The sequence below is a fragment of the Solanum pennellii genome, chromosome 8 (assembly GCF_001406875.1).
Source record: "Solanum pennellii chromosome 8, SPENNV200".
NCBI lineage: Eukaryota > Viridiplantae > Streptophyta > Magnoliopsida > Solanales > Solanaceae > Solanum > Solanum pennellii.
In genome coordinates, this window is record NC_028644.1 from 4,920,027 (window position 1) to 4,935,357 (window position 15,331).

Consider the following 15,331-nt stretch of genomic DNA (forward strand, 5'->3'; position numbering starts at 1 on the left):
ACACATTAGGCATTTCAATTTAATTTTAGTTGACAACTAAATATTTTAACTCGTCTTCACATAATATATAAATTTTAAAGGAGTATAAATATTTATTTTATAAGTTAATTGATTATGATTTATGCATATCTGGTTAATACATTTCTACCACTAGATTATTGATGCTCTGATTTATTTTTGTGCAAAAACCAAACTTCCAGAATAGTTACAGAATGAATTCTCGATAGGTTGATGAACATATCAAACAAGAAAAATAAATAAAAAAAAGTATATTATTCTTCCTCTTTTCTTTATACAGCAAGATACAAGTTGTTTCTAGTGAAAGCTTATAAAAATAGACAGTAAGAAAGGAACTTCTCTAAGTTGTAGCTTTACTCAAAACTAGAGAAGCACTGTGCATGAAGTTTCAATTCTTATACCAATCACTCACACCCTTCTTTCTTCCATTATTTGGTCCAAACAACACGATGGACAACGATTCTTGCAAAGACAGCATAAAGTTTAGTATGATATCTATCATCCACATAATTATATCGAATAGTCACAAGAATCTTGTCTCAATATTCTTCTCCACATCTTAAGCTTTGTCCATGGTCAATGTAGTTTGTTTCAGTCTATAACCTGCATCAAGAAATTCATCTAAGGAATGGTCCCTATGATGGAAAATTAACAAATCTTGTGATCTACTTTATCGTCTCGTCACACAGTGGCGTAGCCACATGCTGTCAATTGGACACCCTTCGTCGGAAAAAAATTAGCATATATACAAGTACAATGATATACGAAATGATTAAATAATCTATTTTGGACACCCTTAACATAACAAGTTGCTATTTCTGGACACCCTTTAAGAAATTTCTGGCTCCGCCACTATCGTCACAAGGTAATGCACTAGGTAAAAAATGGAAAAAGAAATATATATATATAAACAAGGTGGTATATCTACTCTTTCGAGTACAGTTATCGCCACTAAAGTCAGTTATGCTTTCTTTGCACATGGATGTGTGTTGTTACAATCAAATGAGATTAAAAAAGAGTGCATGATAATGTAAAAATTCTAATGCTTGAAACGTTGTGTCGAAGCTATTTTAGTTTTTGTAGAAGTTATCTACTGTGCTGAATCTTTTCTTCTTGGTCCAAGGACCTTTGAATATTGTAAACAACTGAAAAAGGATCTAACATATGCAAAAGATGCAGTGCAGTGGAAGCATTACCAGGGAAGCTTTAGAGTATCTTTCAACCATCCGTGTTTTGAACAGTTTGCAACAATTTTATTCATGCGCACAATGATCTCCGAAAATGTTGGCCGTATAAAAGAATCTGGATTCCAACATTCTTCAATCAACCTAGACATTCAGCAAATTTTGTCGATGGAACATGAAAATCGCCACAGAAATTATCCTTAAGCAATAAGATCAACAAAAGAATATTAGACAGACAGAGCCTTATGATGGTGGGGGGAGGCGGCCTGACTGTGCAAAATCGGTTTGTTATATTCTTTAAGATCAGTAAAATGCAAGGAAATCTAAAATAAGGTAATGCACAGTGTACAATTGAATATTTTATCATCAGATGGATGGACACAGGAGAATATATCATTGTCCACTTAGAAATGCCTAAAATCTCTGGAAGGAAAAGAACATTGAATTGAAGAATGCAAGTTTAAAGTAAAACGACAGCACAATGCTGGACTAAGCAGCCAGATAGCAGAAGCCAAAGAAATCACACATTACTTCTGTAAAGCAAAACAGCAAAAACAACAATCCTTTTTTTGCAATCCTTTCACAAAAGATGTCATATCTATTAGAATGATTAGGAGTATGACACGGAACATCTGCTATATTTAGTAGCATGTTTCTACTCTATAACTGCATACGAACGGCAAAAGACTAGATTGCATCCAAATATTGAAAACAAAAATGAATAGCAGGGCTTACTCTCTAAGGTCCGGCGGATACTTAGATTTTGACTTGAACGATGGTCTTTTACCCTCTTTGCACATCAATCTAGCAGCCTCTTCAGGTGACTTGGGATGAAATGGTGGTGATCCCTCCATCATCTAAACCCAACAAAGTTAGCCAAAATTCAACAAGATAAGAGCTCTAGAACATTTGAGGAAGACTGATTCAAGAAAATGCCCCAAAAGAAAACAAAGAGTTAGCATATGAAACACTGCAAGATCATTCATATCATGAAATGTTCCAGCAAAGTGAAGAAAAAAAAGGAATCTACAATACTTTGTATTTGACAGTGTAAATTGACTAGATCTTTTTTTACAAAAATATACAAAAGTTAAAATTCTACTTCATAACGCGGACGTTCTAGTTAGCTAAAAGAATTATGTAGTAAAACAAAAGGCAGCCATAAGAAACTGAATCTGTACCTCATAAAGTAATACTCCAAAAGCATATACATCCACGCTTCTATCGAATATTTCATCTTTATAAATCTCAGGAGCTATATAGGTACCTACAAGTAACAAGAAAGAGCGTGCAGTTATTGTAGTTACAATTCCTCCAGTCATGAAATTAGAATACATTTAAGTCCATCCCCTGAAGTTTTTAAAGTGGACACTAGTATCAAACTAGAAGGCTTCTTTTCTGCCTTTTATAAGGAGTATTGTAATTAAGCTATATGTGCTCAAATTAAAGTATTTACTTGCACGGTCAATAGCTTGAGGTTGCAGTGACTTTGCTTTGTCAGGTGAAATGTTTGACAATCTAATCAAACCAAATCCCGCAACTTTCAATAGACCACCATTGTCCTGCAAAATATTTCTGGCACCTTACAAAAATTACAAACATTAAAAGAAGTAGATACGTGACACGAGTACATTGAAAAGTGTCATTTAATATATGAAAATCATAAAACATTTGGTTTTCTTACTTTGGCATTAAAAGACAATGGATGATTGGGTCCGGTTTACATTCATGAAGATAATTCATGCCCCTGAAAATAAGATCATATGATGAAAACAGGATGCAACCAAATAAATTAGAACATCTTATCAGCATAAAAATAAAATATCTCAGATGTACTAATAGAATTATTTTTTCAGTTTGTAGGAAAGAGACCAGACTTGCCTGGCAATATCCAGAGCAAATCTTAGAACCTTAGAAGGAGATAGACGTCCCTTCTTCTGAAGATAGCTGCCAAGGTCACCCTGAAAATCAATAATACATGAATGAAATACCCATTGAAAAGCTAAGCCAAGAAACAAGAAGTAGAGTGCATAAAATCGATAAGAATGAAAATACATCAGGAGAGAAATCACAGCACAAAATTGAATGCACTTTTGATGTACGAGCTGATCGAATATTTCTCAATATTAATGTATGCATAATAACATACAGTATTGACAATATAGTGTTAGGTGGATAGAGAAGAAGGAATTTTGTGGAGAGCAGTGTGTGATAGAGAAATAAAGAGAACTTACCCTCGGATGATACTCTATTACTATCATCATTGGTATATTTTGTGTAACAGCTCCGACAAATTGAACCACATTAGGATGCCGTACTCTTTCCAACAAAGTTAATTCATGCTTAAAAGCATTTCTGCATGTGAAGGAAATGGAATTAAGGCGACCTTAACATCAAGAATAAAAAACAGTTAACTGAACAATAAGAGATTTTGACAATCCTAAATAACAACTTGAAAATGATTTGTTCAAATGAGAAACTAAAAGAACATAATAACAAAAACTGAATCTATCATTTTGACAAATATACATACAGAAGATAATTTAAAAGATCTAATGATGTTGGAAGTAATACTAAAGTTCTGTCCTATCATGAATCAAGACACTTGAAATAAGCATCTCCCTGGAATCAGTTCAATGTCTGAACGAGAATTTGTGGCGATCACACGAGAGTGCAGATTATAAGTTTTCTTGATTCAGAAAGCCAGCAGAAAAAGGATAGAGCTACCAGTTTTTCTTACAATGAACCCTGAAAAGAAGCTGGGCTTTATGCATCCTAAGTTTGGATCTCAGAGAAAGGTAGCATGAAACGAAGTAAACTGCACAAGGTGGCTATCACAAACAACAGATGAGAGTATCAACTTATTATGTATTATGATACAAACCGAGGTAGAGGAATCCCAGTCTCCTTAACTAGGGATTAGAAAATTAGAAAGAGCTTGTACAATTGTTTAAAAAAATTTGGTTTTAGAGAAATGTTAGTATGAAACTTGAAAATTGCCTAACGAAAAGGACTCCGGAATGACGAAGTGTGATCCTCAACTGATTCCATGTTACTGCAAATCAAAGATCCAGCTACATCGTCAACTCAATCTGCCAGCATCTTGGAAACATGTGAATATAAAGAGTATTTTACCAACAAGACTGAATTTCCTTTTGAGATGCATAATTTCATCTTTCTATCCTATTTTAAATGCTCAAAGGATCAGATTCATGTATAAAGACTGTTCAGTTTATGCTATTCACTTGAAGCAGTGTGACCTGATGATCAGAAGGATATACACTTCAATATTTTTGACAAATGTATTTCCAGCTGCTTCAGGGATTTGGTTTTCTTATGAGAACTTGATTAAGGCACCTATTAGAGCCATCTCAATACCATGTTCACAATCTACCTAGCGTAAAAAAAACGCAAGAACTATCTACCAATCTTTAAACAAAGGTTAGCGGTGTATGTAAGCACACATAATGATGTGATCAAGCTGCTCACACGACTGTAATATAACAGAACACAACTTAGTGGAACATCCTGCTCAATCAAACATGAAAGCACTCCAATATGTCCTGATTTCTGTTGTTGGAAATTACTTGTTGACTACTACTAGAAAAAATTTCCGAATTTCCAAATGACGAGCCTCAAAATAAGTATAAACAGTCTGGGCTTCACGTACATAACAAGTCCACAAGGGATACATGAAATGTCCCCAAGTAAAAGTGAAGAAAATAATGATTTCAACATATGACAAGCCAACCTAAGTTGCATAAATCATACGCCAAAGCTGCACAACTAATTTCATATCCAAATTAATGTATAATGCCAAAGCTTTGCCAGTCATAGAAAATCAGACAACATGGTTACTAGCTGAAGTCCAAAATATTATGTCCCTTTGGTAAGCTTATTTCCAAATCAATAACAGAAATGTGCCTTATGGTAGTGAATCAGGAGACTAACAGAAAATAAGTTGACCACATACATAATTTCAGGGTCTGCATAACTATCCTTGTCAAGTATCTTGACAGAAACTTTTGTTCCATTCCATTTAGCAACTTGATACGAACCCTGTTGAAAGGAAAAGAAGTTTCAGCAAAGTTGTTAAGAGACGATTGAAAAATTAACAATGCAAAATCAGGCACAAATTGCATGAGGAGAGGCAAGTAAGTGAAGATGTCTCATGGATTTCTTCAGGAAGAAAAGAAGGGAATAAAACGTTCAAAAGTTTGCAGAAGTTAGAAATTTGAGGTTAGGCCTCCTATGAGGTAATGATGATTATCTTTGATCTTAACTCTTTTCCAAGTGAACTAAAGTTGATGACATTTGAATAAAGGTTCCTCAAAGTGTATAGTTCCCCTAGATAAAATCAAAGAGATAATCATTCTAACTTTCAAATTTTGCTTATGCTGGTGTCATTTTAATGCTTTCATCATTTCTCAAAATTGAAACATCCAAATGCTTATTATGAAAGAACTTACCTTAGAAATTCCATCCCTTTTTCGGATTTGAAGCTCCAGTGGATTTAATTCATATTCTGGAACTTCTCGAGGATTTGCTACAGTCATTGGTGTGTTTCTGAGTTTCTAACAACGAGACAAATACTCAGCCCCATAATATCATAAAGATCACCTTAATTAGAAAATTATCTTCCCACTTACCGGGACTTTGGCTCCCCGGGCCTTTAAGATATTATAAACTTCATTATTTCCATAGTATTTCGCGTCAGCTGCTGCCTGCCATAATAATAAGGAAGTTCAAGGATGCACTTGGGCCCTCATACATACTATTGTCCAAATGCAAAAGGATGAATAAAATTAAGGAGACACATAGTCTGTAAATGTCAAAGGTCTGCATTTTTCGACCTCAAGTTAGACTTGCCGAAGCCATTTGAACCATTTTTTATTCTATGAGACCTACCTACATTAGCTCTTTCTCATCTTCTGTCACTAATATTTTCTTCATCAAATTACAGAAGAAATTAGTAGCAGACTCACAATATCTTCATAGTTAATCCAACAACTAGCTAAAGTTTCTTCAGAATTGAAACTTTAGTTCCAGCTCCCACCTGGCATATTTTCCCTCAGTGAATTAGAATTACGATTACAATTTCACCACATTTACTTGATTTCATTTATTCACATATCAAGGAGAATAATAGCAAACAAACAATAAGAAAATATTCTCATAATAAGATATCTCAAGGATTTCCCCTACATTTGTACTATTTTGACAGCTCGAACCATGAAATCAACTTTACCAGTTACGGCAAGACTCTATTTTTTCACAAAAAAATTTACATAATTCAAGGGCTTTTCATCATACCAAACACAAAATATCTCAAAGTTCAAAAATTTACCGTGCTTCCCCATCGATCACGAGCATCAATATTAGCCTTCCTACTCAACAAAAGCTTAGCAACCTCTACATGTCCTTCACAAGCAGCAATATGCAAAGCAGTTCTTCCATCTAAATCAATACTATTAACATCAACATCTTCATCCAACAAATCCTTCACTCCATTCACATCACCTTTACAGGCCATAAACAACAATTGCATCGTTGAATCCAAATTATCCGGTACAGCAATCGTCTCGTTTTCAAAAGACGGACACCTCCGTATCGGATCGAGAGACGATTGCCTACCAAAACTAAAACGCATATTGTTATTCCTTGGATCCATTGAATTTTGCCTTTTGAAACTGAATTTCCCACTCATTCTCAATGAACCTGTTGAAAATTGCCTAGATATTCCTCGTGTTAATCGCTTTTTCACATCCATTTTATCGTTCATCTGAAAATCGAACTTTGTTTTTTTTTCACAGATAACAAAACTTCATCGAAGAAAAATGCTGAGAGATTTTGTTGCTAAAGAATTGAAATGGAATTTGTGAGTCTGATAATTGAGAATGAAATTCTCAGAGAGAAGTGCATCGTTACAATGGAGGAAAAAGGAATGGGTGGGTTTCAACTGAATTCTTTTTTCAGGTACAAACATCCACACAGTTTTTCCGAAAAATATGTTATACTGCTGCTGATGTGTTTGGCGTCAATACTCCACTTGTTTTCTCCTCTTCTTTATTTTTGTTTTCTTTTGTGAGGGTCAAAATTGTCCCATTTATATCATTCGTTATATTTTGGGATAAGAAATGTTTCTACTGTTATATACCGTTAAAAGTTAACCCCATATTTTTATTGACTTGACAAGCTACGTGGAACTAATTTTTTTACCTAAGCATTGCCAACTAGGATTCACTACAAAAGAATTAGACCTTTTGCGGCGAAAACTCAGAAAATCGTCATTAAAAGTTTTTAACATTAAATTCTAATTTTTTGTGTTTTTCTTCATTGTTTTTAAAAAAATGATATCAATTAAGTAGGAGTTTGAAGACATTGTATGTTTTATTATTATGTCATATGTAAATGTAAATGATGCATTATATAGTAGGAGATGTGAATCAAAAAGTAATTTTCATGATTTTTCGTAATAATATAGGATATTTTTTTATATTGATATTGCAAGTTATTTATTTTAGAAAATTAGGTTGTAATCGAAAATTAATTGACATGTTTTTTTGTTGAAAAAATAGATTTTACTAGGGAATGGTTGTTGGAGTCTTAGTTGCCACTAAAAATCACTCATAACCTTTTAGTGGCAATATTTTGGAATTTTGTGGCAACTTTGTCGCCACTAAAGATCAAGTTTTTTGTAGTAAATCTTAGTTGGCAACACTTAGGTGGAGGGATTAGTCCCATGTGACTTGCTACGTCACTAAAAAAATGGGGTGTTAACTCTTGAGTGTATTTGTGGTCTCCTAGGATAACGGCGGGGTATTTTTGATCCCAAAATATAATGGAAGATATAAATGGTCTATTTCGCATATTTCAGAGCCAATTTTGACCCTTTTCCATACAAACAATGAAAATTAAGGATTTTATTCTATTTAATATTGTGTTACGTAATACACATTTTACGTAAAATTACATAACATAAGTACATAAATATGTTGTTTAACTTTACCTCAATTGACATTTATGTCAACATAAAATGCTACAAACTTAAGTATTTTACATATCCAAAATTGGAAAAGATAGATGTCAAAAAGTCTACTACAAATATATATGTAGTGAGATGCAAGAAAATCCATTAGTTTTTTTGTGAAACGTATTTGATACTAGTATTTGGATAAAATGTTCAATACCAATTATTTTTTCATATTTAAAACTTGAATTTTGACACCTCTAATTATTAGAAGAGCAACTTCATCGGCTCTATCCGTTGATATTGGGTTTCACCATGATATTCACTAAACTGAATAAAAAAAAACCCTGGTCCCTCCTCATACAAAATAAAACTTAAAAAAATTTCTTTTTATTTTTTACTTTTACAATTTATCACAAGGGTACAATTTCAAACGTATTCCAACTTTCAAAATCATTAGTAGAAGATTGATCTATGTTTTTACAATCTCTTAGAATTGGAGATATTAAAATTCTATTATATTATTAGGAAAAAGTTGGTTAGATTTATTATTATTACATTAGAAGTTGAGTAATTTTATCATCACTACTTTGGTGATCGATCTAATATCACCTTATTTTAAAAATAAAGTTTTTTTTCACATTTATAAATATTCTAAAACCTGATAGTAATTTAATCCCAATTTAATCATACTCATGAGTTGAAGGATAAATATAAACCTTTTCTTTTAAAAAAATTTAGATAATGAAGTTTACCGTATAATGAAAAAGTTCAATTAGTCGTAATAGAAAAAGAATTATCTATCAGGATTCAGAATATGACTTGATAGAAAGTATTAAAAATGACAAAATTTAAATTAATTTAAAATAATACGAATTTTTTTTTTAAAAAAATTAATTATATTATTATTATTATGGTCGTTGTCATGGATCACATTGAAATGGTCAACATTTGAATGTAGATCACAAAAGCTGCCTTAAAGTTGGGGAGATGTATTCCCCACAGCTAAGATAGTTGCTGCAGTCAACTTGTAAGTTGAAATTATATTAGATGTTGACTAAATAATTTAAAATTTATTTTTTAAACAAAACCAATTATATCATGGTATCTAATCTTTATTATTTACAATAACATATTTGAAATACACAAATAAAGTGTGGAGAATTATTATCTAATTTGTATTATCAAATACTTAAAATAATATTTTACAGAAATTGGTAAGAAATAACAAAGTTTAGAATATATTTTTTAAAATCAGCAAGTTAAAAGTTAGTATTGATAATAGAATTTGTAACAAAAACAAACAGTAACAATGTTGAAAATAAGAAAATTGAGTACATTGAATGCATAGTGTGTTTTTAAGGATATTATTTTTCTTAATTAAGTACTCGAGGTTAATGTATAGTGTATACTTGGAAATTGTTTTCTTTAAGTATTCGATGTTAATGAAATATATCCGTTGGGGATAGAATAATTTCACTCAGTTTATCGATACAAAAAATAATAGTGTCGGTGAATCAGTCAACAGGAGCAAAGTATACTAGATTTATTTGTGTAAAAGAAGTTTAGAAAAATTAAATATATGCTGTCAGGATAGAATGATTTTACACGTGACAGTATGAATATCAAAAACAATGGTATTGACGAATCACTAAACAAGAGCAAATTACTGTAGATTTATTTGTGCATAAGAAGAAGAAGTTTAGCAAATAATAAATTTAGGAAAGAAACTAACCGTCAAACTGTCGTGAGGTCATTTTTTGTAGCCGAGCAACAACAACAGCGTAAAAGATCCTTATTTCCAATCATTTTAACAAAAGCAGAAGTATTTCTTTATTCAAACACTTGAACTTTTCTTTCGATCACAGATGAGAGAGAAATAATTTTCGTTAAAACATATAGAAATGCTCCATATTTTTTTCATTTTTCATTTATTCTGACTATACCCAATAAAAATGTACAAAATCACAAATTCTACTTTTATATTTATCTCATTCTTTATTATCTAGTTACATTTTAATGGATAAAAACACATTTTTGCAGAAAGAGTTTGTGTTTGTTTGCTTGGTCTAAATTTTTAAAATATTTTTTTTTTGGATAATGCACAAGTATCCCCCTCAACATATGTCCGAAATCTCAGAGACATATTTATATTATAGTAAGGTCCTATTACCGTAAACTTATTTTATAAATAATTTTCTATCCCTTTTCGGCCAACGTGACACCATCTTGTGGGCCCAACATGTGTCAACATTTTTTTCTCAAAAATAGTGTCATGTAGGTCAAAAAGGGGTAGAAATTATTTATAAAGTAAGTTCAGGAGAGTAATAGGACCTTAGTATAGTATAAGCGTGTTTTTGAGATTTCAGACATAGGTTAAGGAAGTACTTATGCATTTCCCCTAGATTTATCCTAAAAAGAAAAAATGACTTTTCAATAGGGAATAACAAGTTTGATAGTGATATACCATATCAATTAGCTATTCAATAAGTATTTTCTTTTACCTAATAAATTATACATAAATATTTTAAAATACTTTTTTTCCATCTTACCAAATTTTAAAAAAACAAGTGTGAAATCCACTTACTTTTTCAAGAAATATTTGAACAGTCTGTATTTTAAAATATTTTAAATGTTATTTTATTTATTATGTTCTGATGATTATGATATGAACTTAATAAATTCATATAATCGATCTCATTTTATTGGACGATAAAACATAATAATAATAATTATTGTTAATAAGTCCAAACTTGATTAGATGTTGATCCTCCATCATTAGGGTAAAAGACAAAATAAAAGACTAATTAAACGTGGAATCAAATGAAAGGGAGACGAACAAAAAGGTGATAAAGACATATTGTTGCTCAATTTGTAAGAGAGATATGATAGGGCCTAACTTACATTGCAATAATTCACTTATAATTAATTGACTCCATTAAAATACACTACTATATGCCTAGAACTACTCATTATTAATTGACTCCATTAAAATACCTTGAACTACTTCCTCTCTCTCTTCAACCCTCCTTAGCAATTTATTGAACTTATATGATAACAAAAAAGTAAATATTTGTTATTTTTTATAGCTCGATAAAAAATAAATTATTTATATACTAATTTTAAAAGAAAATTGACATGAGTTTTTATAGATAGATAAGTAATAAGTTATTTATAAATGTAATTCGTACGAAGTTTGAATATAAGTTGTGAAAAAGAAAAGATTTCAGCATATAATTCTCTCTTAATCTTTGAGCCTCTGTTTCTTCTTAAAGTTTTTCCGTCTATTTACTCCAACAATTGCATACATATTTAAAACGGATCGTATTTAAAATAATATATTTCATGTGTATGAATTTACATCGAATCAAATTATATCATATAAATAATCGGGTGAACGTTGACGTACGTGTCCATCCTTGACAATGTTTTGGACAGTTCAAGTTGTTCCTCCCTTGAATGTGGATGTGCATGTTTGAAATCTCCTCATATTTCTATCCCTCCATAAGCAGTATACTACCATTGCAAAAGAATAACTGAAACTAGTGACACATTATATGAACTTATAAGGAAATCAAAGATGGACTAGCATAACTTTAACAAAAGGTCAGTCCAGAGTATCATAAGCTTTGAGAAATTTTTCATAATATCATTATTTTAATATTTAACAAGATTTATTGTCAACACTTTCAATATTTATTAATAATGTCAAAATTTTAGTTTATTATGTATCTTATTTATGTTTTTATTATTTTCTTTTATTGAAAGAATACAATTGTTAAATACATAAAGGAGAGAGAGTAATTTAAAAAAGGAACAATCACTAAAAGTTCTCATTAGTTACAAAATAAAAGATAAATGACTGAGGCATCCACATAATTGATTTAATTTCGCATTATGGATTTTCAATTGATAATACTCGATTTCAGATCAATTTATTTGGATTAACAAATTTTTACTTTTTGGTTAGAAAATTTGAAACGAAGTAGGTCAAAAATTGTTGATCAGTAGCTTTTGAGAATTATTTTTTTACTGAGAGTTCGATAAAATTGATGAAATATAATTTGGATCGGTTATTAGTTAATTGCTTCATTCTTAATGTGTTTCTAATTGATTATAAATTTGATATGAAATTTTTTACATAATTGTACATCATATCTATTTACATACAAAATGTACTGTATGCATTATGAACAAGTTAGTAATAATAAGTTTTGACGAATTCGTTAATTTTTTTTGTTGGTTGAATACGAAGATAATAATGAATTGTTTGAGGACTGAATTTTTTCATCGGCTAATTCTTTTTAGTTTTTTGAACAAAATGGTATACCAAACGTAAAAATTATGACAATTGTACTGTATTTTCATTTTTTCTTTAGTTATTTGTTTTCTATTTTTTGAGCTATTTTGTATCGCTTATCGAAAAGGATATCATAAATGTGATGTATTTCGTAAAAGTTATGACCTGAATACAATTTGTATGTTACTTTAATATACATATATGTTGGGTGACATATTATAAAATTGTGATGCACGAAATATAATTTTGTTCAACACAAGATATGAGCCCCATTGTAAATAAATATTATTTTAACTTAGATACAAAAGGAATTTTTTTTTGTTATATTAGGATTTTGTTGGCATCGTAGCTTACAATTGAAATAGGAAAAATACAATTTTGGTCAAAAAATGATACAAAAATACAGTTTTGTACATACAATTTTGTTCATTTTAATTTGAATAGTAAAGTGAGCACATAATATACAAAAGTTGTTGGTATACAATTATGATGAAAAACATAATAACAAAAATACAGACTTGTTGGCCTTGAAAATAGAGTTTGAAAATTGAAACAAAATGGGCACAATAATACTCATTTCAATTGGAATACAAATTTGACTTAGTTGGTATATCGTTACTATGAATACAAAATAAAAAGAAATACAAACTTGTTTGTTTATAAAGTGACACTGAAATACAAAATTTGTTGTCATTTAAATTGTGTTATGAGTGATCGATGATTGTGACCATTCTATCAACACTGGTTAATAGCAATGGTCAGCCATGTTTATGCTTGGATTTGAAAAATTGATGATTAATTGGGATACCACTTGTAATCCTTTTTAAAGGGACATTAGAGAGGATCCTTGAGGTTTTCATTATCCAAAACACTAAATAAATTAATTTTTTGAAAGATTTAAATAAAAACAAAATTGGTTAACAAACCTAAAAATCGAATAAGATGCATACTTTGATCAATGAGATTCTTGTGAATATCTTAGATTTCACCATTGGAGAATGATTTAGAGTTTATTCAATTTGAACGTGATTTCAACTACAAACAACAATTTTGAACGATTTAAACAAAAATAAAATCATAAAACAAACCTCAAAAACGAATAAAGATGCATACCTTAATCAAATGGATTGTGTGAATATCTTTATAATATATATTATTCAATTTCTAAAATCAAAAAGAAAAAAAAGGAAGAGTGAGGCTTGTTTGAAATGAAGAACATGAGAAGAATTGGAAGATGAAAATATGAGAGCGAGAAAACATCTTATTTTTTAAAAACATATGAGAGAGAATTAATTGGAAAATGTGTAATTAAGGTGAAATAAAATAGGAAGTAAATTATGATACACAATCTTTCTTAAAATAATGATAATTTTGACATTTTTACTAATTATTTTAAAATATAGAGATTTTTACTTAATATGTTTGATTTTTTGACTAGTTTGCTAATTTTTCCATCTTTTTAGTAGCTTGGATTATCTGTTCCTTACTAAAAGCAAGTTTTTGATCTCTGTTAAGGCATGAGTCATTCTTAATAATTTGTGTATTTGGACAAGACAACTTCTCATGACATTCAGCCATCAGGTTGTTGAAGACAGAGACAAATTTTTGTTCAATAGCTAAAGGATCAGTAACTTTTGTACCTCCTCCAGTGTAGACAGAAGAAATAATGTTTTGCTTGGCCCTTATCTTGAGTTGTGCATGAAATTACTTGGAGTTAGCATCTCCGCTATCAATTCAACAAGCTCTAGATTTTTGCCTCAACATCTATCTTAATAGATAAGGCACTATCACTCTTATAACATTAAAAAGTTAAAAAGAAAAGAGATAAAGTGAGAGTTGAAGTTGTCCTTAATTTTAAAAAATACACCTTAACTATGCGGACGTCAAATTACCCTCCTAAACAATTTCAAACATATATTATTACATCAATTTTTGATCAATTTCAAATTTTAAATGACAAGTGTTATCACACACCAATTTGACACGTGTTAATATAATTTGAATATATAATTTTCTTTTTTTCATTTTATGTTTTTCTTTATTTCTCTTCCTTACTTTTTGACTTGTTTAAATTTTATCACTTTAATTTTAATTTTATTTTAAATTCTACTTCATCTTCCACCCTTACTTTCAAGCTATATCTCCCTCTATTTTCTTTCTTTCTTTCTTCTTCACCTCCCATCCTCACCTTACCCCACCCCCATGACAAGTTGAGTCCCCTCCATTTTTGATTTTTTTTCCTTCTTCGATCAAATTTCTTTTATTTTTCAAAATTATACTATTTTCTAGACTTTGTTGAGTTATTGATAGCAAAATTAATTATTTTTCTAAGAAAAATAAAAAATTTGAAGATATCATCAAACAATTTATTCCGTTTTCATATAACTTTAAAACTAGAAATAATAATTTTGAAAGAATCGGAACTCTCCAAAAATTGAAAAAGTTCAATTGAAATTTGGATTAAAAAACTAAATAATACCTACTAATCATCTTGAAATCTATTGAGTTTATCAAATTGTTCAAAATGAAATAAAATATTTAGATTGAATTTTAAAATTTAAGAGATTTAAACTAATAGTAGTAAAAAAGCTACAATGAAGTTGACAATGAATTTTTGAAGAAAGAAGAAAGAAAGAAATTAATAAGGAGAAAAAGTTAAAGGGAAAATGTCCTAGTACCCCTCTAAACTATAACCAATCTCAGAGACACACCTTAACTGAACGAAAGTCCTATTACCCCCTAAACTTTTTTTTAATAATTTTATACACCTTTTGTCTTATGTGGCACACTCCGTGATGTAACGTAAAAAGTGCACAAAATTACAAAAAAAAATAAGTCAAGGGGTGGGTGGGTGGGTAA

General features: G+C 30.2%; 1 protein-coding gene across 2 annotated transcripts; it reads right to left on the minus strand.

The window, feature by feature from the left end:
* Positions 1-238: 238 nt before the first annotated feature.
* On the minus strand, positions 239-7,264 carry LOC107026615 (integrin-linked protein kinase 1-like). 2 transcript variants are annotated; one of them, XM_015227654.2, is made up of 12 exons: positions 6,550-7,264; positions 5,852-5,926; positions 5,672-5,776; positions 5,176-5,261; positions 3,437-3,557; positions 3,084-3,163; positions 2,887-2,949; positions 2,659-2,777; positions 2,384-2,469; positions 1,938-2,059; positions 1,215-1,346; positions 239-621 (listed from the first exon to the last, which is right to left on the minus strand). In XM_015227654.2, the coding sequence occupies exons 1-12, from the start codon at positions 6,982-6,984 to the stop codon at positions 615-617; spliced, it is 1,431 nt and encodes a 476-aa protein (XP_015083140.1). In that variant the 5' UTR covers positions 6,985-7,264; the 3' UTR covers positions 239-614. The 2 variants fall into 2 exon arrangements, with proteins under 2 accessions (XP_015083140.1, XP_015083141.1); XM_015227655.2 differs by lacking the exon at positions 239-621 and having other exon boundaries at positions 1,211-1,346.
* Between the last annotated feature and the right edge of the window lie 8,067 nt (positions 7,265-15,331).